The sequence below is a fragment of the Barbatula barbatula genome (genome assembly GCF_947034865.1).
Source record: "Barbatula barbatula genome assembly, chromosome: 13".
Taxonomy (NCBI): Eukaryota; Metazoa; Chordata; class Actinopteri; order Cypriniformes; family Nemacheilidae; genus Barbatula; species Barbatula barbatula.
In genome coordinates this window covers 7,243,251-7,270,663 of record NC_136776.1, presented here as the reverse complement: position 1 = coordinate 7,270,663, position 27,413 = coordinate 7,243,251, and the positions used below count along the sequence as shown (strand labels likewise).

General features: G+C 40.0%; 2 protein-coding genes across 2 annotated transcripts in view; one reads left to right on the top strand and one right to left on the bottom strand.

Moving 5' to 3' along the window:
• Nucleotides 1-1,060: 1,060 nt before the first annotated feature.
• On the top strand, nt 1,061-3,926 carry LOC306902750 (uncharacterized protein). The gene is made up of 4 exons (XM_079471581.1): nt 1,061-1,739; nt 2,610-2,748; nt 2,842-2,946; nt 3,100-3,926. Exons 1-4 carry the CDS (start codon nt 1,588-1,590, stop codon nt 3,265-3,267), a joined length of 564 nt encoding a protein of 187 aa, XP_079327707.1. The 5' UTR covers nt 1,061-1,587; the 3' UTR covers nt 3,268-3,926.
• A 306-nt stretch (nt 3,927-4,232) lies between these two features.
• dqx1 (DEAQ box RNA-dependent ATPase 1) overlaps nt 4,233-27,413 on the bottom strand; it is a 28,872-nt gene continuing 5,691 nt past the window's right edge. The window contains exons 3-12 of the mRNA XM_079471580.1: nt 10,402-10,595; nt 9,794-10,169; nt 8,706-8,957; nt 8,528-8,627; nt 8,287-8,445; nt 7,996-8,187; nt 7,791-7,916; nt 7,475-7,665; nt 4,867-5,057; nt 4,233-4,792 (exon numbers count right to left, since the gene is read on the bottom strand). Coding sequence (XP_079327706.1) covers nt 4,615-4,792; nt 4,867-5,057; nt 7,475-7,665; nt 7,791-7,916; nt 7,996-8,187; nt 8,287-8,445; nt 8,528-8,627; nt 8,706-8,957; nt 9,794-10,169; nt 10,402-10,595 — 1,959 coding nt within the window. The 3' untranslated portion in view covers nt 4,233-4,614. The remainder of the gene's footprint in view (nt 4,793-4,866; nt 5,058-7,474; nt 7,666-7,790; nt 7,917-7,995; nt 8,188-8,286; nt 8,446-8,527; nt 8,628-8,705; nt 8,958-9,793; nt 10,170-10,401; nt 10,596-27,413) is intronic.

Below are 27,413 nucleotides of genomic sequence, written 5' to 3'. Positions count from 1 at the left end.
GTTATCTTTCAACACCATGTAAACAAACCTTCTGAAAGAGACCACGTGTTTTAGCAGCGGCGAAGCAGTGCTAATATTAATCTTTTTAATCGGCGAAACAAGTTTTCCATACCGAGACAAGATTCTACTAAGTGTGTCATCAGTAACAAAGGGTGGTATATTGGACAACGTCACTTTTTTTGAGGGCGTTGAAAGCGGAAAAACAGGTGTGTAAAGATTGTCTACGACAATCCCCTTCACCACTAAATCGTTTGCCTTTTCTACCGAACTCAGAAAAGCCACAACAGCATTATTCATTTTGGACGCCGACAAGATATTCTCGTGCCCAACAACTTTTCCCATCGCCAAGCAACAATCTTCAACACTCACCGCGGACGCCACTTTGACACCGTGACGCCGCGTGAGGTTGTTCAAAAAACCGGCTTGTGTGTCCGACATGATCACGCAAACGGGGGAAAACCCCTCCGTGAATAAAAAAACACCACACAACCAACAAACAAAAAATAAAAGTAATAGTAATAGTAATAATAAACAAAATTAAGGAGAAGAAAAAAAAGAAAGGTGAGAGAAAAACACTCACTCAGTAAGTCACGCTCCACACTCACGCCACTCCAAACGCTCACGCTCACACACACCGGAAGCAGAGAGAGAGAGAGAGAGAGAGAGAGAGAGAGAGAGAGAGAGAGACAGAGAGAGACAGAGAGAGAGAGAGACCGTCCGCTGCCGGTGGAGTTTCTCCTCTCCTATAGACCCCCCCCCCCCCCCCCCATCCTAAAGCTGTCTCTCCCCCCGTCTCACCGAACCCCCCCTCCTGCAGATGTCTGTCTTTACCTCGAGTGGAGCCTCTTGCTGGTCAGATCGGTCTCCATCATGTCTGCTGCTTGAGTCGTGAGTGAGACGCACTGAGATCTCCAGCTGCTTCCCTCTTCCTCTGAGCAGTCGCACTTCAGTCTGTGTGTGTGTGTGTGTGTGTGCGTGTGTGTGTGTGTAGCAATGGCAGCTGGCAAGGAAGTGAGGTATTGTGCAAATACTCCATATAAGGTCAAGCCCCGCCTCTTGTGTGAGGGTCAGGAGCAGGAAGTAGAATCTCAGTGTGTTTACTGTCTGTCCTTAAAAACACCAAACACTTGAGACTCATCTGGGTTTGTGACGTCACCTTCGGTCCTGTCAACATCACGTGTGTATAAATCTCAACGATCACGTGTGAATGAATGAAAGTGTTTTGAATCAGTTGACTTGCTCGCACAGTCTGATTCTTTTGTCGAACACTGAGCATCTCTGAACACGTTAAACATGACGGACTGTGATCTCGGACTTTACTCGCTTCACATCGGTCTGAAGGGTTCAGAGTTCATGTTCGATCATGTTTGTGTGTTTGTCACGTGTTCACATGATGAGTGATTCACGCACGTCCGGTGGGATTCAAGTTCAAGTTCTTTATCGTCTAATGAACTAGAGTCACACCGCAATGGTCTCTTTGATCCTAACGGTGTTGTCTACACAACTCAACACAACTCAACTCTTTATGATTTTAAATAAACATCATTTAGTTAGAGGGCTTTTCGACAACATTTCAAGTTTTGCTCAATGTGTGTGTGCGTGCGCGTGCGCGTGGTGACGTGGCTCGGTGCGTGCATTCCGATCATATTTTCACATCAGCGATCGCCACAGAAGAAGAAGAAGAAGAAGAAGAAGAAGAAGATAATTGTGTATAAAGTGTTTATTTCTCCGTGTGTAACGTGAGTATCTCTTCATATGTTGTTTAGCTGATCGATTGTTTTGTGTTGTCTGATGAATTTCATTGTTTGTTTTCGAGTAGTGAACGCATGTAAATGAGTTTTATTGTTGTAATAACAAGGTTTGTCAATAAACGAGTCGTTAACATCTGTTTATCTTTCATGTTGTTCATTGAGTGAACGGTACACAGCAGACGTGCTTTTCGGGTTTCCGGAAACTTCATATCTTGAGCTTTAATGATGTTTTTATATGTAAACATTGACTGCAGAAAACAATGAAACCGTTCATTCTCTCATGTACACTAGTTAAAGATTCTTTAACCTTTAAACTTTTCTGATATATTTTTAATTCAATAAACAAATGATAGATGTTCTTCCCTAGAAACCCAAAGTTCTCAGTCACAGATCTCCAGACAGAAAGCTTTCAGACAGCAGTCTGACTCACACAATGAGCTTTTATTCCTATAATTAACACAATCATAAATATCTACACACTGTATCTACATCATCAATGTTTTGCTAATATCAGTAAAGTGAAAGATCACGACGTGATATAATTATCGGCAGATACCAATACCAATATGGCCGATAATTGATTGTGCATCCCTACTATGATCACATCAAAACATACAGAATATGACATCATGCCAAACTACTGTTTACTGACACTGATGTGATAAATATAAATAACAACAAAACTTTTACAACATGAACCTTTATGTATTTAAAATGGACCATGTAATGACATATTTGACAAACGAACAATTTTAAAGCAAATACCAAAAGTCTTCATAGAAAACCTGAATTACAGATATTGAAAAGAATTACTTCTACAATGCTGACATTTGTGTGCGTGCCTGTGTGTGTGTGTAGGATGTCTGTCAGAGATGCTCGGGTGAGGGATGAAGGTCTGATGATGATACAGGAGTTTGAGGACAGACTCACAGAACACATGGATAAACTCGAGCACATCCGTCTGACTGCCGTCGATCTCAAACACTCTTTATCTGGGGTTCACTTCTCCTTCTTCATCACATTTACAGTCGTGTTGTGTGTTTGAAGATGAGCCGTGTGTCACGCTCTGTCGTGTGTGTGATGATGACAGAATCATGATGATATGAAGCAGTGTATCTCTGAACACGTGGAGTGGATGCAGACGCTGAATGAACGTGTGGAAACTCTGCACATGGACACGTCTGTATTTGTGCAGGTCAGTTTTCATGAAACTCTCCACAGATTCCTCCTCAAACATCACTCTTATTTCTGCACATTTAATGTTTGTGTCGTTGTAAATTGAGTTAAGTCATTTCAGATGTGACTTCCTTGTGTTGTTGTGCTGAAGTGAATGTGTATATTTGTGCAGATGAATGTGAAGCCTCGCAGCTTCAGAGGGAAACAACAGGGCCTCAGAAACACTGCACGCTGGGGGCGGGGACATCTGACGGATGATGCCCAATCAGAATACGTCTGGTCTCCGGTTCAAACCAGACGTAATAGTGACGCTGCCTCTGAGATGTCGTGTGCGTGGTAGACTGAAATAAAAATCACGTCCCATCACATGACATGATCAGCCAGGACCCCTGAGCACTGTGAAGATTCTTTAAGGCCTCACTAAAGTATTGTGCTATTTGAACAATGTTAAGATTATTTCAACACGTGATTGTGTGAAGTATGGACAGCAGGTCTAAATTCCCCTAGAAAATGTTCATATCTGTAGCTAAGTGAATAATATTAACAATAGTTTATCAGTAGATAGTATGTGTTATTATGGATTAGTTTGATATAGAGTTCATTTTACATTTTTATCTCTCTGGGGGTGTGCAGAAGCCCAAACCATAAGGGCATGAATCTATGAAAACTATACATTTTTAGATTTGATGTTTTTTATATGTTCTTAAACTGGAACAACATGTGTTGAGTGTTTCATATCAAATAAACAAGCATGATATTTTGTGTAGTGTTCAGATGTTTTAATGATCACAGAGGTGATCTTCAGTCTGTATACAGAGGTCGTGTTTCTATGCTAGTAGCAGTACATCTCACTTCCTCAGAGATGTCATCGATTGTTCTGATTATTGGCGTGACGTCACAGTAAATGTTTATTTTCTCAGCTTGGGGTCTTGCAGGTGTCGCTGTTGTTTTAGACCGCAGGTCTGATCTAGTTTCAGTGTCGTAACTCGAATAATTCACTCAAACATGAACGCTCTTCATTTTCATAGACGATCCCAAATATTTCAACAGGCTCAAAAGGTTGAAGCTCCAAAAAGCACAAACAAACATCGATTATTGAAGTGGCTCATGTAGGTAAATGTCTTCTGAAGTGAAACGATGTTGTTGTGAGAGAAAACAAATCATATTTTCAGCTCATTTAGCGACAGCGATCACGTTTACAGTTTTAAGGGTTACAGGGGGACGGCCACGATAAAAAAAGAGCATCTAGGGATACAAAAATACGAGTACGTTAAAGGTAAATGATCAAACACACACTATAAAATCTAAAGTGTTACAGAAGCTCCAAGACATTTAATTAGTGTTCAGAGTATTAAAAGACACACACAGAGAAAATGAAGTGAAAAAACCCAACAGTAAACAGTAGAAAGAACAAAAGAAACATCTGACACGATCATCCAGCATACAAGTGTGTGATTGTGACATCACGATTGATCAAACAAATCGTTATCAATTAGGAATGCATGACATTATTCTTTCACAAATCCATTCAAAATAAATTTACACCAAATGAACAGGTTTTTACACCTTAATCCCTGCTCTCACACAGGTTCATTTTAAAACAAATTCTTTTGCTATTAAAAATATATAAATATATATATTTTATAGCACTTAAGTTATAGAAGTGAATCTGTTGAGATTCATTCAGTCACTGTATGACACACTGTGTGTCTGAGGTGTTGTTCTCATCATCATCAGCGTCTTCATGACTTCTGTCCTGAGCATCATCTGGAGGACATAAACTCTGTCTGAGCTCCATCAGAAGATCTCGACCCTCGCTGGCTGGAAGATTCCCCAGATAGTACTGAGGTGCCAACTCCACCAACCTGCACAGAGGAAAAGATCACATTAAAACCACCTTTCACTGGACTTGTGCGGTATGTGAAAGCATCAGACTTACATCTGAGGATGGATCTCTGATATGACACAGATGCAGTTGTCGTGTGAGATGGTGAAGTCGTGATAAAGGACCCAGCTGGGTGGGTCGGGCTTGGGACAGCGACACAGATAAGATGAGAACGGATGCAGGTGAGCCACGTGACGGTGAGTGAGGAGAAGATAGTTCCCTGAGCCATCGACATCATGAGCAACCTGAACATCCAACAGAAGAAGACACGTTCATGGTTTAACATAAAACAACGCCTGTGTCTTCTGGGATTTACATCATCACAAGACCACATGTCACCGTCATAATAATAAAGCTTTAGTTATATAGAGCAGGGGTCCTCAAAGTGGGGTCCGCAAAATGATTTGCGCAACGCGGAACCGCATGATATCTTGCAGCCCTCGAAACACGCAAAAACAATTTATTACATTATTGACTTACTAATAAATATTAAGTAACAAATCATATATCTGTCTTTTGTATTTAAATTGTCGGTGTCTTGCACATCTCCAGGGAGAAGAGAGAATGCACGTAGGTGAATATAGCCCCTTTCAAATAGCCCCAAGATGATATGGCTTAAAGTCACTGAGACAGGATCAACATGTATTACAGCAGTAATTCATAAAAGAGCATAATCCATACGGCTGATATTCATTTTCGTTTGTTTGACTTGCTTTGTATGTGCAGTATATTTTCAGATGTGCCTATTTTTAAATGAATATGGTTAAAGTTGTTTAGTAGCTATGCCATTTGTACATTAAGCCTGTTTACGCCACTCAATAAAAAAATATTAGGGGTAATTGCGACTTTTTGTCTCTCAGTTCTGACTTTTGTTTGGCCACAATTCACACTTCATAACACCCAATCTCGCATTTCTGAGAAGTTTATGTCACATAATTCAGAAATAAATACTGACTTGATTTGATCAAAAAAAGAAGGAAAACTATAATCAGATCATCTTAATTATCATCACTACAACCCGGCAACATAAAAGGATTATAATAGCTAATAAAATGATTTGATTATAATCCCACAATATTATCCATGTGTTCATTTGAACTGTAAGCCTCTATGGTGCAGAACTGTTTGCTCAAATCAAAAACATAAATAAATACAAGGAATGACTTGCCCATCATATTTCCTTGAGTTCATCTTCAAATATTGAATTGTCAATGTTTGGAATACCACAGTGTCTGATAATAAATCCAGAAATAATCAAAAGAAACACTGATGTGACTGTGACACAGCACAACATCTGTCAATCACATCATTTCCTGTCATCACTTACAAAATCTGTTCCAAACCTGTATGAGTTTATTCCTTCTGCACAAGAACATATTTTGAAGAATGTGGGAAACCAAAACATTTTGTGCTTTTTAACATAATTGAAAGTCAATGGAGACCAGAAACGGTTTGATTTCCCATATTGTTCAAAAGATCTTGTTTTGTGAACATCAGAAAAAAACCGCTCGTACAGGTTTGGAACAAATTGAGGGAGAATAAATGATGACAGTAAATGAAGAATTCTCATTTGGGGTGAATTATCTCTTTATTGTAACTAATAATCTTGTCATTATAATCTTCATCCTTTAATGTTTGTGTTTAAAAGAGCTCTACGCCAGTCTTGATACTGTTGGTTTATGAAAGCTTTTAAGATAAATGACTTGAGGTGTAAATGATGACACACTGTTTGCAAGTATAAGTGGAATTCATGTGATTTCAATTGAAACATGTTTCTGTTCTATAAAACCGGTCTGAAGTGGTGAATTAGGGTGAATATTACAATGCAGTAAAGCCCAATGTCATTTAAGAGTACACTGTGGCGAGCAGGGCGTGACGAGAGCCGTGAGGGAACGGCCGAGGCCGGTGACGTGAGTTAGTGAGTGATAACTAGTAGGGAAGGGTTTGGTATCGTTTTCATTTCAGCAATTCCTGTTTCCGAGAGAAAAAAAGACAACAACTAGAACATGTAGTCCTGCTGCTTCACAAATGTATTTAATGGTGATCACTAGTTAAAATGATAAAGTCACTTTAACAAAACTAATTTGTCTTCCTCTCTCTATCTGTATTTTGTACCCCAGTATGAGACGCTGCTAATATAATCTGGTGCGTTGTAGCCGGAGGACTCGAGGCTGAGAGACTTAACCACAGTGCATATCTTCAGATGAATGATGGGTTTCATCATATGAGAGGGGCTTCCTCACTTGCACGAAATATCTTTATTACATGTATTGCATGTGCTAACCCTTAAAAGGTCCTTGTCACAGGTCCTGGCAGACAGATACAACTGTAATATGCTCACTGCCGTTCACGAGTGACTGAAAAAGGCCCCAAAAGTTTGTGAACCCCTGAAACAAGAGCATCTTTAGGAAGATCAGAAAAACTTTACGAGTGAAATACACACAAACATAAAAAAACAATCAAGGACATGTTACAGACAAACAGAGAGCGTGTTGTGTTTGGTGTAATGCATTCGACTGATTCTCCGGTTACAATTTGTGTTTTCTGAATCAAACCTAAACTGTCAAATGTTGGATTTTGTGTATGCCGTCCTTGTGAAGTATGAGTAAATCCTAGAGAGACAATAACACTGATGAATAACTGATCCAGAGTCAGTGGTTACCTTCAGGAAGAAGCCTGAGATCAGAGCTCGCTTTATATTGGTGCTGTTGTCTTGGCAACCGAATGCGGGTGAAGATACGGGCAGCTCGATGCGCTGCATCACCTCCAGTAGCTCCGCCCTTATAATCACAGCCAATCGCAGCGCAGAAGCATTCAGGAAGTTTGTCCGGCACCAGACTTCGTCTTCATTATCTGAGGACATACATCAGATTTAAAACATTAAATGCAGACAACATCCTGTGTCCATTTCCCATCAGCCAATCAGATGTAAGGGTTGATTCTGAGGTTGAATCAGAAGATGACAGATGTATACTCACGCTCCAGATAAGCATTATAGATGTTAATGAGGGTCATGTGGTCTCCGTCCGCGCGCAGCAGGAGGCGTCTGTGTGTGGCGGCCTCTTCCTCTTTGTTTGGTGGAGGTGTTATAAAACACGACGGCGCTACAACCAGACAAACACCAGACGTTTAGTGACGCGAGAGAGATCTTGTATTATCAGAGATGAAAAGCAGATGTTGTACCGGTGATCATGGCAGCGATGGTGAGCAGTTCACTGACGCAGTCGAACTCACAGGAAGCGATGAGAGCTTTAGCTAACAGAGGCTCCAGAGGAAGTTCGGACATGATGATCCCGACCTCTGATAGGTTCCCATCATCGTCCAGAGCTGCCAGATAATCCAGATCCTCCAGAGCCTGCATCAGGGCTTCAGGAGCTGTGCACCAGCACACACACACACACACACAGTCATGTTTTCATTCCGTTTACACACATGTAGGATGGTGATGTGTAGTGAGAGAGAGAGCGTGTTCACCCGGACGATCGAGGAACTTGCACTGGCCCATGTCAGCGATGTCCAGTCTCTTCAGCAGCAGCACCAGATGACTGAGATTGGCCTCCATGACAGCCGGACGACGACATTCAGACATTTCCTCCTGACACATGGACTGAGAATACAGCCGCACGCACACGCCTGCAGCAGAGCATGCCTTCATCATGACATCACAACATTAACACGTGATCACGTGACACAGCACACGGATGGGTCTCCTCACCTGACGGTTTACTGCTCACCCGGCGAGAGCGTGCGTCCGCCTGCTGTTTGCTGATTGGCTGTTGAACCTGTGAATCGGCTCTGATCCGTGGGTTGTAGATCTGTGGAGGTGGACGGAGTTTCATCTGTGAGGACGGTCAGATATCGACGAGATGTTTGTGAGATGTAGACGGACTCACGGTTTTCAGCTGAAGTCCAGTGTCTATGACGTATCGTATGTTGTTGAGAGAGAAGGATGATTCCCCTAAAACATCCGTGAGGACGACCCTGCGCCTCACACGCTCCTCCTGCTGCGTCTCCTCCACCTCATACACCTGCTGCGCTCCTGGAGCGCTGAGATCCACGTGCAGCGGCAGAACACGCAGTGAGTCGACATGAGCGCTCAGTGAGACACACTCCTTCTCTAACAGCGCACAACACTCGCTGATCACCTGACAACACACACATGACCGGTGACTCCATGACGTCCTTCCCCTCATCACCAATAAACTTCATTCGTTCTACAGCGTACAGTCTTGTTTCTAGGGAAAATATCTTCAAATTCTGGCAGATTTTTCGCTTGTTTGAATAAACTTGCATAACCTCACGTGCGTGTATGTTATGTTGGGTGTGTGTGTGATCGTATGGGTTGTGTGTCTGTGCATGTGTGTCTTGTGTAAATGAGAGTCACTTTGCTCTTTTCTATTTTATAAATGTAATGTATTGCTTGTAGTTCACATGTTTTCATGTACAGCTGCTTTGTAACGATGAAAATAGTAAAAAGTGCTTTATAAATAAAAGTTGAGTTGTTGTGTGATGCCTCAGTATTCAGTTACAGTGTTCATACTGGATGATGAGATTTAGTACAGTAATGAGGTCAGTTTACTCCAGAGGTGTGACACTATTGACAAAAGGAGAGGACGTGTGTGTGTGTGTGTGTACAGTAACAGTCCTTTGGGGACATTTAGGGTGTTTCCATTATATTTTCCATAAAATATTTTGTTTATTGTTTTTTATAATTACTCTGTTAAGAAAATGAACTAGCGTTTCATTCCAGTAAAAAGTCTAAAGTTTTCTTTGGTGTTTTTTATAGTTACTGTATTAAACTATTGTAAACATTGTATTTGTATATGAATAAACATGATTAATGTTCATAAGAGAAACTGGCCTCTCATCACATTACGGTGTCAGATTCATTCATCATCTGATTCTTTTCTTCTTGAATGTAATGATTCTGTTGTGGATTCTCTTACACACAGAGAGAAGAGCAGTGATATCACACACGTACCTGCACGCTGGGGAGGAACACGAGTATATCTCCCTCCTCACCCCTGCGGTGAAGATCCAGTATCATGTGACAGGAAGCTGCGATGAGGTCACGTCCTGGCTCCCGGTACACAATCTCTACAGTGTTTGTTTGTGAGGGAACGCTGATGTGAGGAACGCTTTCACCCAGGAAACTGGCGATGGTCTGAGCGACGGCAGGAGCAGTGAGGACGACCACCCTGAGATCAGAGCGCTGACGGCACACGTCACGCAGCACACCCAACAGAACGTCTGTCGCCACCGTACGCTCCTGAACCTCATCGATGATCAAAACACCGTACTGACGCAGCAGAGGATCTGACATCATCTCCTCCAGCAGAAGACTGTCCGTCACAAACCTGCACGAGAACACAACGCTGCAGTTACACCAGTCTACATCTGACGCAAGCGGCACGACAAACGCCTCGTTCTTAAGAGTCTGTCGTGTAATGTGGCGTCGCACCACATTCAATATAGAACTATAAAAGGTATTTTCTCTTGTGGTGATGCTAGGGTGTTGCCATGGTGGTTGTTAGGGTAATTTGAGTGGCCAAACCACATGATATAGTGTGTGTAAGTGAGGTGATGTACCGTAGTATAGAGTCAGGAGTGCAGCCGTCTTCATGTGGCACTCTATAGCCGACCTCTAACCCCAAACTCAAATCCATCTCATCTGCCACTCGGAGAGCCAGACTGCAGGCGGCCGCTGCGTACGGCTCACAACAACACACCAGACCCTGAGAGAACTCGTGAGAGAGAGCGTACTCCACACACCACTGCGGCACCTGAACACACACAACACACCAGTGTTAGACGACCACAACAACAGGACAGGGAACAGAATACAAAACTAATGGAATAAAATATCAAAACAATGTATGGAATGGCATCATATAGTACAGTAACGTATAGCATGGAACATTATAATATAGTATAATATAGTGTCGTATAGCATAGTGCAGAATAATATAGTATCGAATAATGTCGCATTGTATAGCATAGAATATTTTTATATAGTACAGAATAATGTTGTATAGTACCGTATAGCATAGTGCAGCATTGCCCGGTATGACAAAGTATAAAATATAATAGTATAGTACAGGATACAATGTTATAACGTAGTACAGAATAGCACATGATACAATATAGTATAGAATGTTATAACGTATTAAAGTATAGTACAGTAAAGTGCAGTACAGCATAGTTTACTATAATATGGAATGCTTTAGTATAGTTCAGTACATAGTATAGTACAGTGTTGCATAGCAAAGTCAAATTTAGTATAGATTATTGTAATACAATAGTATAGAATAGCAGTGATAGATCAAAAGTGTGTGTGTTGGGTTCAATATGAGAAAATAAAAACTTCTGTTCACATCACATCAAACATGTTCCATCCGGACCGCCAGACAGCCTAATAAACCATCTAATACTTTTGACTATTCTGGTTGTTTAAATTGAGCCGCACGTCTTCACATCACGCGCTCTCAGGAACATTTATATAATTGATCTTTTGCCGCTATATCCTCTAATATCTTTATTTAGAGCCAAACTCGCTTCATTTCAACCCTTTCCGTTCCTCGCGCGCTGTTTCTTTCCTGCAAAGACGCGCCGCACGAAGAGAAGCAGACACGTGATTATTTAACACCACTAGTGCGGACACGTGATTATTTAACACCACTAGTGCGGACACGTGATTATTTAACACCACTAGTGCGGACACGTGACTATTTAACACCACTAGTGCGGACACGTGATTATTTAACACCACTAGTGCGGACACGTGATTATTTAACACCACTAGTGCGGACACGTGATTATTTAACACCACTAGTGCGGACACGTGACTATTTAACACCACTAGTGCGGACACAGGATTATTTAACACCACTAGTGCGGACACGTGACTATTTAACACCACTAGTGCGGACACGTGATTATTTAACACCACTAGTGAGGACACGTGATTATTTAACACCACTAGTGCGGACACGTGATTATTTAACACCACTAGTGCGGACGCGTGATTATTTAACACCACTAGTGCGGACACGTGATTATTTAACACCACTAGTGCGGACACGTGATTATTTAACACCACTAGTGAGGACACGTGATTATTTAACACCACTAGTGCGGACGCGTGATTATTTAACACCACTAGTGCGGACGCGTGATTATTTAACACCACTAGTGCGGACACGTGATTATTTAACACCACTAGTGCGGACACGTGATTATTTAACACCACTAGTGCGGACACAGGATTATATAACACCACAAGTGCGGACACGTGATTATTTAACACCACTAGTTCGGACACGTGATTATTTAACACCACTAGTGCGGACGCGTGATTATTTAACACCACTAGTGCGGACACGTGATTATTTAACACCACAAGTGCGGACACGTGATTATTTAACACCACTAGTTCGGACACGTGATTATTTAACACCACTAGTGCGGACGCGTGATTATTTAACACCACTAGTGCGGACACGTGATTATTTAACACCACTAGTGCAGAATCACCACTAGTGCGGACACGTGATTATTTAACACCACTAGTGAGGACACGTGATTATTTAACACCGCTAGTGCGGACACAGGATTATATAACACCGCTAGTGCGGACACGTGATTATTTAACACCACTAGTGCGGACACGTGATTATTTAACACCACTAGTGCGGACACGTGATTATTTAACACCACTAGTGCGGACACATGATTATTTAACACCACTAGTGCGGACACATGATTATTTAACACCACTAGTGCGGACACGTGATTATTTAACACCGCTAGTGCGGACACGTGATTATTTAACACCCCCGCTAGTGCGGACACGTGATTATTTAACACCACTAGTGCGGACACGTGATTATTTAACACCACTAGTGCGGACACATGATTATTTAACACCACTAGTGCGGACACGTGATTATTTAACACCACTAGTGCGGACACGTGATTATTTAACACCACTAGTGCGGACACGTGATTATTTAACACCACTAGTGCGGACACGTGATTATTTAACACCGCTAGTGCGGACACGTGATTATTTAACACCACTAGTGCGGACACGTGATTATTTAACACCACTAGTGCGGACACGTGATTATTTAACACCACTAGTGCGGACACATGATTATTTAACACCACTAGTGCGGACACGTGATTATTTAACACCACTAGTGCGGACACATGATTATTTAACACCACTAGTGCGGACACATGATTATTTAACACCACTAGTGCGGACACGTGATTATTTAACACCACTAGTGCGGACACGTGATTATTTAACACCACTAGTGCGGACACGTGATTATTTAACACCGCTAGTGCGGACACGTGATTATTTAACACCACTAGTGCGGACACGTGATTATTTAACACCACTAGTGCGGACACGTGATTATTTAACACCACTAGTGCGGACACGTGATTATTTAACACCGCTAGTGCGGACACGTGATTATTTAACACCACTAGTGCGGACACATGATTATTTAACACCACTAGTGCGGACACGTGATTATTTAACACCACTAGTGCGGACACATGATTATTTAACACCAATAGTGCGGACACGTGATTATTTAACACCACTAGTGCGGACACGTGATTATTTAACACCACTAGTGCGGACGCGTGATTATTTAACACCACTAGTGCGGACACGTGATTATTTAACACCGCTAGTGCGGACACGTGATTATTTAACACCACTAGTGCGGACACATGATTATTTAACACCACTAGTGCGGACACATGATTATTTAACACCACTAGTGCGGACACGTGATTATTTAACACCACTAGTGCGGACGCGTGATTATTTAACACCACTAGTGCGGACACGTGATTATTTAACACCACTAGTGCGGACACGTGATTATTTAACACCACTAGTGCGGACACATGATTATTTAACACCACTAGTGCGGACACATGATTATTTAACACCACTAGTGCGGACACATGATTATTTAACACCACTAGTGCGGACACGTGATTATTTAACACCACTAGTGCGGACACATGATTATTTAACACCACTAGTGCGGACACATGATTATTTAACACCACTAGTGCGGACACGTGATTATTTAACACCGCTAGTGCGGACACGTGATTATTTAACACCCCCGCTAGTGCGGACACGTGATTATTTAACACCACTAGTGCGGACACGTGATTATTTAACACCACTAGTGCGGACACATGATTATTTAACACCACTAGTGCGGACACGTGATTATTTAACACCACTAGTGCGGACACGTGATTATTTAACACCACTAGTGCGGACACGTGATTATTTAACACCACTAGTGCGGACACGTGATTATTTAACACCGCTAGTGCGGACACGTGATTATTTAACACCACTAGTGCGGACACGTGATTATTTAACACCACTAGTGCGGACACGTGATTATTTAACACCACTAGTGCGGACACATGATTATTTAACACCACTAGTGCGGACACGTGATTATTTAACACCACTAGTGCGGACACATGATTATTTAACACCACTAGTGCGGACACATGATTATTTAACACCACTAGTGCGGACACGTGATTATTTAACACCACTAGTGCGGACACGTGATTATTTAACACCACTAGTGCGGACACGTGATTATTTAACACCGCTAGTGCGGACACGTGATTATTTAACACCACTAGTGCGGACACGTGATTATTTAACACCACTAGTGCGGACACGTGATTATTTAACACCACTAGTGCGGACACGTGATTATTTAACACCGCTAGTGCGGACACGTGATTATTTAACACCACTAGTGCGGACACATGATTATTTAACACCACTAGTGCGGACACGTGATTATTTAACACCACTAGTGCGGACACATGATTATTTAACACCAATAGTGCGGACACGTGATTATTTAACACCACTAGTGCGGACACGTGATTATTTAACACCACTAGTGCGGACGCGTGATTATTTAACACCACTAGTGCGGACACGTGATTATTTAACACCGCTAGTGCGGACACGTGATTATTTAACACCACTAGTGCGGACACATGATTATTTAACACCACTAGTGCGGACACATGATTATTTAACACCACTAGTGCGGACACGTGATTATTTAACACCACTAGTGCGGACGCGTGATTATTTAACACCACTAGTGCGGACACGTGATTATTTAACACCACTAGTGCGGACACGTGATTATTTAACACCACTAGTGCGGACACGTGATTATTTAACACCACTAGTGCGGACACATGATTATTTAACACCACTAGTGCGGACACATGATTATTTAACACCACTAGTGCGGACACATGATTATTTAACACCACTAGTGCGGACACGTGATTATTTAACACCACTAGTGCGGACACATGATTATTTAACACCACTAGTGCGGACTAGGGCTGGGCGATAAATCGATTTTATCGATTAACTCGAATTTGAAGTTTAGGGCGATTTTTTTTTAATGAAAATCGGTTTTCTCTTTAACTTCTACGACCACACCAAACGCGAGTTGCGCGAATAAAACGCGCTATTCGCGAGTAGTTGGACGCTTGAACATTTTGATTTTACTCGTTTCATTCACGCGTGTAATTCGCGTCATTTGCGCGTGTAATTCGCGCCATTCGTGAGTGAAATACGCGTCATGGGAGGGGCTTCTGGCAAGCGGCTCTCGTCTAATTGCCACATGGATTTTGTTGAGAGGGTAGCGGCACACCCAGACGCTGATCCACTTCAGTGGTGGAAGCGTCACGAACCAAACTTCCCAAGGCTCAGTAATCTGGCCAAAAAACACTTGGCTGTCCCTGCTACAAGTGCCCCATCAGATAGGCTTTTCAGTGTGGGAGAGGGCATTGTTACATGTAACCGGGCATGCCTCAAGCCAGAGGTAGTAGACAGGCTTGTCTTCCTGGCTAAAAATGTGTAAATGAAGAATGTTGAAACTAAAGTAATGGATGTAGATGTTTCATTTTGTTTACAATTTCAGGGATTCAGGAAAACTGTTTAAAGTTTTGTTTGCACTTTATGAATACCACTGCTGTATGTATTTTTGTACAATCTAATTTAGTCATTTTTGCCACATTTATTTGACCAAAAAGGGACACAATTAAATTATTTTTTCATATTTTAAGTTATTTTGAAGGTGCATTGTGTCACTGTAAATTTGAGGTTATTAGAAAACTGATAAGCTACATTTTCACTGTTTACAACGGCAGGGCCTGCCATCTCGTTTACAAGCATGTTTTAAGGCTTGTTTCCTGTTACACTTATGCTCCAATGGGAAATTTAGATTAAACTGCATAAAGGAAAATCAGAACAAAATAAAGAGTACATTTGTTTTGAGCAATTTCTTTGTCAGTTGTAGTTTGTTTTTAAATAGAAAAAATAAATCGATTAAAATCGAAAATCGGGTTTGTTGTGAAAAAATCGGAGATTTTTTTTTTAAGCCATATCGCCCAGCCCTAGTGCGGACACATGATTATTTAACACCACTAGTGCGGACACATGATTATTTAACACCACTAGTGCAGACGCGTGATTATTTAACACCACTAGTGCGGACACATGATTATTTAACACCACTAGTGCGGACACATGATTATTTAACACCACTAGTGCGGACACGTGATTATTTAACACCACTAGTGCGGACACATGATTATTTAACACCACTAGTGCGGACACATGATTATTTAACACCACTAGTGCGGACACATGATTATTTAACACCACTAGTGCGGACACGTGATTATTTAACACCACTAGTGCGGACACGTGATTATTTAACACCACTAGTGCGGACACGTGATTATTTAACACCACTAGTGCGGACACGTGATTATTTAACACCGCTAGTGCGGACACGTGATTATTTAACACCGCTAGTGCGGACACGTGATTATTTAACACCACTAGTGCGGACACGTGATTATTTAACACCACTAGTGCGGACACGTGATTATTTAACACCACTAGTGCGGACACGTGATTATTTAACACCACTAGTGCGGACACGTGATTATTTAACACCACTAGTGCGGACACGTGATTATTTAACACCGCTAGTGCGGACACGTGATTATTTAACACCTCTAGTGCGGACACGTGATTATTTAACACCACTAGTGCGGACACGTGATTATTTAACACCACTAGTGCGGACACGTGATTATTTGACACCACTAGTGCGGACACGTGATTATTTAACACCACTAGTGCGGACACGTGATTATTTAACACCACTAGTGCGGACACATATGGAAGGCCAAAAGGGTCAAAAACGCGCGAATTTTAACACGTCAACAACACGTTAAGTACGTGTACTTTACGCGTACTTTACGTGTACTTTACGCGTACTTTACGTGTACTTTACGCGTGAAAAATTAACGTGTACTTTACGTGTATTTAACACGTACTCAACGTGTTAAATACACGTCAAGTACACGTAGAATACACGTAAACAACGCGTGATTCAGACACCGGTTTCCAGTTTAAACGGGTCAATATCATTGGCTGCCTACGAATTGGGTCAAACCATTTCTGCACACCTGGGGGGTCCTATAGACTCTGTGCTACCAACATTAAACATGCTATGGATACTTCTATTTATTTGTCTTTTCTTGTCTCTTATTTATTATTGTTATGTAGATAAACTAATATGATTGCTGTACAAAATGAAAATGATCTGCTTTTACTCCACTCAAGCCTTTTTCTTAAATAAACACAGTAGTAAAAAAAATTATATATTTGTGTGGGAAAACAGTACAGAAGAGGTACTTAATTAAGATAGTTATAGGATAAAGCACATCTCTTTGTAAAACAAGGTGAGCTTTTTGTGCCAACAATTATAACCAGCAGGTGGTGATTGTTAAAACATTTCTGTTTCAGAGATTTTGCACTTAAACACATGTGATATAATTAAAAATTAATTAAAAGACTTTCAGGATTGGGATGAGCGCTTGTACCTAATTTTATGGGTGAATAATAACATGAAAGAGTGACATCTGCGCCCAACAACCAAATCGTATAGTGGTACTGGCAGCTGATAAAGACCAAATATAATTAAAAGTTATTTGAACCTTTATAAGGGTGAAACAAATAAATAAAAGACACTTTCTGTGTGCATTATCATGGAGGTAAATGCACAGAGCTTTTCTTTATTGTATTGAATGTGAACATAAATTACTGTCCCCTTCTTGAGGAAACTGAAGCCTCTACATTCAGTTTCTACAAGAGAAATATAAAAAAACATCTTTAATTCTTGTATATAAATTAAAGTCAGTCCTATGCTACGAACGAATGCCACTTTCTCAGAATTAAACGACGTATCTAAACTAACAGATAACATTTGTTTGTAAAACTTTGTCAGGGCCTTTTAAGAACCCTGTAACCCTCTCAGTGCCCTTTTAAGGTGCTGGATTGTTAATTAATGAAACAACATTAAGACGTAACAGGTGGAAAACAGATGTCAGTATGTAAACTCAAATGATTAAGCAGCCATATGAACACTATACATATGTATTAATGTAGACTTTACTTCCTCTATTTAGCCATTTAACAAACAATATAAAAATTGGAGTGTCAGTTTGCATTTAAAGTGACATAGTATATTGATGTCATTGATGGCTGGTCCCAGCTGAATGGTCAGCTGAATCATACAATTTTAATACTTTGGGTCATAACCATCCTGACACTGGTTTGAGTGAGGCCACACTAAAGTGGTTCTGTGGTCAAAGCAGAGACCTCTGCAAAAACATCTGCATATGGCTATCTGCCACAAACAGGCCATTAATCGCCCTGTCTTAGTGCAAAAAAGGGAAAATTGTATATAGGGTTTCTTTGCCACAATCCAAGTGTTCTGTTTTGTTCCCATACTTTACCTCTCAAGCACTGACAGAACACAGATCCATGCACTGAGCCAGGCAAGTTGACATCCACGCTTAAATTGGTCAGCTTAATTCAAGGTTTTTTTTCTAATATTTCGGTCAAATGGATTAAATTAGTGCATACAATGTGCCTATGAATACAGAGAGAAGCATTTTTTTTATTTCTGCTCCTAAAACTGCCAGAGCACACTGAACACTGTGAGTGTGTGTTAGAAATCGGTAATGGTGCAAAAACATAGTTCTTGGTATGTTTTTGTCTTTAAACCAAACTGTTAGTTCTTTAACCTGCAAAATTTAAATCCTATCAGGCTAATGCAAGTCCCAGAATGTTAATGGATTATGTCCAAAGGCAGAGAGCAGGCGGTCTCTTGTGACATGAGTATCTTTACCACGAACACAATCCGGTCAAATGCAATTAGACTATCTCTTAAATTGGCCAAAAGTGGTTTCATATGTTACCATAGCAAATTGGGGGTCTCTAACTTAAACCCTCTTGCGCTACAACAGTCCAAAATTTCAAAACTTTTTTGCTCCTAAAATTTACCCTTTAATCATTGGCTCTTGACATCATTATCTCTCATTAATAAAGTGTCACACCATCAAGCTGCCATCCTCAGGATCTCAGGGACAATCGCTAGGACTTATGTGGTTATATGTTATCCTTCTGTCTGTTGGACACTAGTCTGCACTTCATACACAAATTATAGTGGTGATATACATTATTTGCCTAATTCTGTACTTATGGTCATTTTGGCAGGGTTAGGATTTAACAGCAGTTTTTCATGTTTGTTTCTGATATTCAACTGAAGCTCACACATATTGTCTTGTCTTTTTTCTTTATAGTTATTCTACATTTTATGTCATTTTTGTCCTGCTTAAACTCAAACTTAATTATCTTACATGTCCCGTAAGGTCAGGGGAGAGCAGGTTGTGCATTCAGCTAAAATTATTTGCACACACAACCTTCAGGTGGATGCTGTATGCGTAGAAACTAAATTTTGAAGTCCACCTTATTGTATCTTACAGTCTTCCTGTAGCGCTGAATCTCTCCCCTACAAGTTGGTAGCATTATCCCATTGTCACAGTTTCTGCAGCTATATTTTTTATTGTAATTTGGAAATAAAACTAAATATTCTTATTGGTTTGTTGACTGTTTTTCTTACAGGTACAACTGTTAAGGTGGTTTTTTTTGTTACAGACTTAACATAACATAGCCTTTATTTATATTTAAGCCTTATCATAACATAGACTATATCTATTTTGAAACCAGTTAATGTATTTATATCATATTTCTATTTGTTGTACATTTGGCCATGGTACCATTTCTCAAGAAATAAAAGCATATCTCAGAAATAAGATTACTTGTAAACATATTCTACTGTTAAAACTATACAGTTGAAAACGTGGAGTAAAGCTGAGCATTGCAGTTTAATGTATTGCAGTGATATAAGTGTCTTATATAAATCATGAGTATGACCTGGGATGGGCTATTACAGAAAAAAGCATGTGTCAGTATCTTATTTCATTGATATCTATTGTGATTTGATTTCGATCCTGTAATATGGCACTTCTACATTTACATTTACATTTACATTTATTCATTTGGCTTCTGTGGTATTTTGAGTGCACCCTACTGGTCATAGCAGCAACTTTATCTCAGTCTTTAAAAGTTTGTTGTTTACCTAGAATCGAAATTCATTACAATGGATTGTATCAGAATTATAAAGAACCACATTTGTAACTTTTTGTTAGAAAACTGAATTTCTAGATAACTTTTATCTTATCTTAATAAACTTAATTTTTACTATACGTGTGGGCTTCACAAGAAAATTACAAATAAACAAAAGGATCTTTCATGGTGGTAGCATGTAGCCTATGAGCAGCAGGCAACCCCCCAAGTGTGCAGAAATGGTTTGACCCAATTCGTAGGCAGCCAATGATATTGACCCGTTTAAACTGGAAACCGGTGTCTGAATCACGCGTTGTTTACGTGTATTCTACGTGTACTTGCCGTGTATTTAACACGTTGAGTACGTGTTAAATACACGTAAAGTACACGTTAATTTTTAACGCGTAAAGTACGCGTAAAGTACACGTAAAGTACACGTAAAGCACACGTACTTAACGTGTTGTTGACGTGTTAAAATTCGCGCGTTTTTGACCCTATTGGCCTTCCATAGACACATGATTATTTAACACCACTAGTGCGGACACGTGATTATTTGACACCACTAGTGCGGACACGTGATTATTTGACACCACTAGTGCGGACACGTGATTATTTGACACCTATGGAAAGCCGTTTGGGTCATATTTCGCCATCAACCAGACGCCTGGTGTTCAGATGACGCCTGCTTTTACGGCGTTTAAGACGTACAGACGCCGTAAATTACGGCGTTTAAGACGTACAGACGCCGTAAATTACGGCGTTTAAGACGTACAGACGCCGTAAATTACGGCGTTTTAAATGCAATGCGAAACGCCGTTCATTTCGCCGTTTGAACTTCCATATTACGCCGTAAATTACGGCGCTTCCGTGTAACAAAGACGCCGTAAAAAGCGGCGTTTTTTATAATATTAAAATCAGCCCCGCCTTTTCTACACAGTCCAGCCCCTCCAATGAACACAAAGACATGTGTAGTAGAATGTCGATCTGAATAAGTGTTCCTGTTTTTAACTTTATTGCGAATAATGCTTAGACTTTCATCATGTGATATTTTTCCATTGAGCGCGTTTATCCTCCTTTTCGTTTATAATAGTCTTTTGATCGAGCACGTTCGTGACACTTTGTGGGTTTATGTGACTTCGAGCTCGTAATGCTTGTCATCCACGGTGGCGTAGTGGACTGCGTACACAGCAACGGAACTTTATCACTTTTAACGATTGGAGTTCGACTCCGCGGTCCGACCATATTCTTCATTCCTTTTGAATTGTTCTATTGAGTCGTGTTTTTAAATGTTGGAACACTACCTGTTGCTGGCAACTTATTAAATGACAAGAAACGCTTATTACAAGCCTACGGGCCTTTACGCATGCAATAGCTGCGGGCTAAGTCTGCTACTGTGGCTGTTGTCAGTATGTTTTTATTGAATTAAATTTTTCCCATCTACGAACCCGTTTGTATTTCCATTTACATATAGACTGCACATGCTGCATGCATTCAGTATAAACCTCTATAAGATTTTGACGATCAAAAATCTTAAAATGGAGGAGACTGTTCACATACAGAAACAGTAAGGGAAATGCTGACCAAAAAAATATTGTTGCCTTATTATTATATAGCAATTTTTAAAGGAAAATATAGGCCTGTTTTATAACTTACTTATTGGTAAAGACATAACAATCAGCAAAGGTGCAATAACGAAAGTTGCAGGCATCTTAAGCTAAATTGTCAAACAATAAAAGCCAATTAAATAAATAAATAAATAAATTAATTAAATGAAAAATAATGTAGGTACACACAGTCGCCTAACTGGGCAGAACGTAAAAGGTATGCAACACAAAAGCACTGGATATTTAGGTTATTATATGCTCCATCCACATCGAGCTGAGTTTCTTTATTGAAAAAATACGTGCTTTGACGAGTAAAATAAATCATATCTAAATTCAAGTTTGTTTTTCATTCTCAGTCTGTTGATGCCGGCTGCGGAGAAACGCGCTCTTTGAGGCGCGCAGCTCCCTACATAAATACTGCCTTTCTTTAGAAGTTGCTAAGCGATCATGTTTGTTAAATCGTTTTGTATTTTGGGATGGCTATTTTGACAAGGCCGCGTTCACTTATCTTAGTTTTAGTGTGGGACTTATGCATAACTGCATTATGTAAGTGATTTTTTATTTATTTTTACGAATAATATATAACTCCCTTAACTCTTATTTGCTTAACCAAATTATTTAGCCTTAATTATGCGTGCATGTTGTTCTTTTATTATATTTATATAGGCTATTATATAATTTAAAGTAATGTATTAATATAATCAATTTATAAATGATTGCAAAATTAAGATGTGTTCTTCCAGAACTGTATACTGTTCATTATAAAATAACCCAACAGACTACTCAGATCATTAGAATCAAGTCAGTTAGAGATAACAAAAGTTGACTCAAAACAAGGTTCGTCAGCGATAAGAAACTATGCCACGTGAAGCCGCAGGCATCAGATGCTCTTTAATATAAGCTACTTTTACATCCAGATTAAAAACACAACTAGTCGTTCATTTGTCTTCCTTTTCCTTCCGTTGCACATTTGATTTCCTATTTATTGTTATTTTCTATTCTTAAGTATGTGTGATTTAAAAGAATTAACGCTTTTTGAAGATCTCTTTTGCATATCCTTCTTTTTTTGTAATTTATATAAATCACCATTAACTGTTTGAAATGTGCTATATAAATAAACTTGCATTGCCTGTATGTATGTAAATCATTAAATGGACGCCAATTGACAACAAGCCTACCCCAATTCTAAATGTACCGCAAACTCTTAATTTGATTGAAAATAGATGCCCTTACGATCTGATGTGAGATGTGCAAAAAGAGGCAAAGTATTCGATGAGCGCTCTTACGCGCCACCCCACTAGAATGAATGCGCAAACAAAGTCGTTTTTCATCGTGACTTCAGTCAACATGGCAGGCTCGATCCCTATAACATTACCAGTTACGCAGCATTTGTTAAAGCGTATTATTCAGCGCCGCCGCTCCCACCAGGCGCATCTGTGCGTAGGGGCACCAAAAATAGCCTAATATTTTTTTTTATCTAATGTTATTTCATTAGGATATAGAAAAATCATAATGGAATTATGCTTAGAGCACCAAAATGGCTAGCAGCGGCACCGGTATTTCTTGTACAAAGGAATTGTTAAGCAACTTAAAGTAGGCTATTTAGCATTACAATGACTGATCGCCGTTTCAATGTAATATTTACATTGAAACGGCGCTTCAGAGCCGCAACAGTCAGGCACAAGAACAGTTTCTTCCCCCAGGCTATCTACCTCATGAACAGTTAAATGTTCCCCACTTATGCAATAAAAATGTGCAATATCCTTATATTTATTGTTACCCCTCCAGTACATCCCTGCATCTACTTAATCCTATCTCATTATAATTTCTAGCACAATTGTTAATACACTTATTTATTTGCCTATTTCTTGTCTGTGTGTTGTTGTCTCTGTGTACTGGAAGGTTATGTCACAAAAACAAATTCCTTGTATGTGCAAGCATACTTGGCAATAAAGCTCTTTCTGATTCTGATTCTGATATTTATATCATTGTTGTTGTTATAAGTGCCCTTAACAGACAATAACAAGACAAGGAAGTTTTGCTTTTTATACTTCGTTGTCGCAGCACCACAACATCATACACGAGCTTGAGGTTTAGAAGTTAACTTAGTTTTTTGCCTTTCACACCAAGAACAATCAAAATTTGAATTTGTCAGCATCATTACTCCAGTCTTCAGTTTCACATGATCCTTCAGAAATTATTTTAATATAGCAATTATTAATAATGGCTCATATGATCAATTTTTAACATCTATTTTTATATTCCTGTGCAATTCAGCATACTAGAATTGCACTCTGTACTGCTCACTTGCACACCAGGAATATTTAACTGAATGCTCATTTGCACTAATGGACCACTTCCATAACTGCATTAACCTATCTACTGAACTGTAATTCTATTAACTGCATCTACTCATCTACTGAACTGTAATTCTATTAACTGCATCTACTCATCAATTGCACTATAACTTCAATAACTGCATTAACTAACCAACTGCATGGTAACTCTATTAATTGCATCTACTCATCAATTGCACTGTAACTTCAGTAACTGCATTAACTAATCTACTGCTCTGTAACCTTATTAACTGAATCTACTCATCAATTGCACTGTAACTTCAGTAACTGCATTAACTAATCTACTGCTCTGTAACCTTATTAACTGCATCTACTCATCAATTGCACTGTAACTTCAGTGACTGCATTAACTAATCTACTGCTCTGTAACCTTATTAACTGCATTAACTCATCTTCTGGACTGCAACCTATTAACTGCATTAACTCATATACTGCACCGTAACTTTAATAACTGCAACTTCAACAACTGCATTAACTCACCTATTGCACTGCAACTTTAACAGCCAATGTCAATAATTTATGCATACTTAAATCACTTGCACTATTTTAGACTAAATTAATATCTGTTCATATCCACCTGTACATTAATGTTCATAGTATATAGCCATCTGTATATATTGTTCATAGTATATACCTACTGTCATATTTTCATAGAACACACCTACTGCAAAATATTTTTATAGTCCATGCCCACTATATTCTCTCATATTGTATTCTGTATTGTATCACTGTATATCCTGCACTTGCTAACTGCACTTCTGGTTAGACCTAAACTACATTTCGTTACACTGTACTTGTATATGTGTAATGACAATAAAGTTGAATCTAATCTAATCATCTAATCTAATCTTTATGGAGAATCACGTGACACTGAACATAACGATGCTGAACATTTTTGATAACGTATCACATATTAATATAGACAACTGTTATAACAATGAACTTTTTATTACAGCCTCAACTAGCAGAATAAAATGTACTACATAGGCTAAACTCAAACCTCAATTAGCACCATGTAAAATAAACAATATTACGCCTTTCCAAAGCCTATGGAGCCTTTTGTGGCAAGCTACAACAGCCACAGTAGCAGACTTAGCCCGCAGCTATTGCATGCGTAAAGGCCCGTAGGCTTGTAATAAGCGTTTCTTGTCATTTAATAAGTTGCCAGCAACAGGTAGTGTTCCAACATTTAAAAACACGACTCAATAGAACAATTCAAAAGGAATGAAGAATATGGTCGGACCGCGGAGTCGAACTCCAATCGTTAAAAGTGATAAAGTTCCGTTGCTGTGTACGCAGTCCACTACGCCACCGTGGATGACAAGCATTACGAGCTCGAAGTCACATAAACCCACAAAGTGTCACGAACGTGCTCGATCAAAAGACTATTATAAACGAAAAGGAGGATAAACGCGCTCAATGGAAAAATATCACATGATGAAAGTCTAAGCATTATTCGCAATAAAGTTAAAAACAGGAACACTTATTCAGATCGACATTCTACTACACATGTCTTTGTGTTCATTGGAGGGGCTGGACTGTGTAGAAAAGGCGGGGCTGATTTTAATATTATAAAAAACGCCGCTTTTTACGGCGTCTTTGTTACACGGAAGCGCCGTAATTTACGGCGTAATATGGAAGTTCAAACGGCGAAATGAACGGCGTTTCGCATTGCATTTAAAACGCCGTAATTTACGGCGTCTGTACGTCTTAAACGCCGTAATTTACGGCGTCTGTACGTCTTAAACGCCGTAATTTACGGCGTCTGTACGTCTTAAACGCCGTAAAAGCAGGCGTCATCTGAACACCAGGCGTCTGGTTGATGGCGAAATATGACCCAAACGGCTTTCCATAGACACCACTAGTGCGGACACGTGATTATTTAACACCACTAGTGCGGACACGTGATTATTTAACACCACTAGTGCGGACACGTGATTATTTAACACCACTAGTGCGGACACGTGATTATTTAACACCTCTAGTGCGGACACGTGATTATTTAACACCTCTAGTGCGGACACGTGATTATTTAACACCACTAGTGCGGACACGTGATTATTTAACACCACTAGTGCGGACACGTGATTATTTAACACCACTAGTGCGGACACGTGATTATTTAACACCGCTAGTGCGGACACGTGATTATTTAACACCACTAGTGCGGACACATGATTATTTAACACCACTAGTGCGGACACGTGATTATTTAACACCACTAGTGCAGAATCACCATTTTGTGCGGACACGTGATTATTTAACACCACTAGTGCGGACACGTGATTATTTAACACCACTAGTGCGGACACGTGATTATTTAACACCACTAGTGCGGACACGTGATTATTTAACACCACTAGTGAGGACACGTGATTATTTAACACCACTAGTGAGGACACGTGATTATTTAACACCGCTAGTGCGGACACAGGATTATATAACACCGCTAGTGCGGACACGTGATTATTTAACACCACTAGTGAGGACACGTGATTATTTAACACCGCTAGTGCGGACACAGGATTATATAACACCGCTAGTGCGGACACGTGATTATTTAACACCGCTAGTGCGGACACGTGATTATTTAACACAACTAGTGCGGACACGTGATTATTTAACACAACTAGTGCGGACACGTGATTATTTAACACCACTAGTGAGGACACGTGATTATTTAACACCGCTAGTGCGGACACAGGATTATATAACACCGCTAGTGCGGACACGTGATTATTTAACACCGCTAGTGCGGACACGTGATTATTTAACACCACTAGTGCGGACACGTGATTATTTAACACAACTAGTGCGGACACGTGATTATTTAACACCGCTAGTGCGGACACGTGATTATTTAACACCACTAGTGCAGAGTCTGCAGACATGTTGAGCTGTGCAGGTAAATACACACACAACAGTAAACACAATGCAGCGTATCTGTCTGTTTACAGTTTGCTATCGGCCTCCAACCCTTCAACACGTTTTGATATATTTTATTAACCATAACGTTTTAATCTACATTTAGCATTAGCATTATTAGTCCGC

Coding starts and splice junctions, on each gene's coding strand:
- LOC306902750 (XM_079471581.1), top strand. CDS start 1,588: ATGTGTGTGTGCGTGCGCGTGCGCGTGGTGACGTGGCTCGGTGCGTGC. Junction 1,740..2,609: donor TTTATTTCTCCGTGTGTAAC/GTGAGTATCTCT, acceptor GTGTGTGTGTAG/GATGTCTGTCAGAGATGCTC. Junction 2,947..3,099: donor ACACGTCTGTATTTGTGCAG/GTCAGTTTTCAT, acceptor ATATTTGTGCAG/ATGAATGTGAAGCCTCGCAG.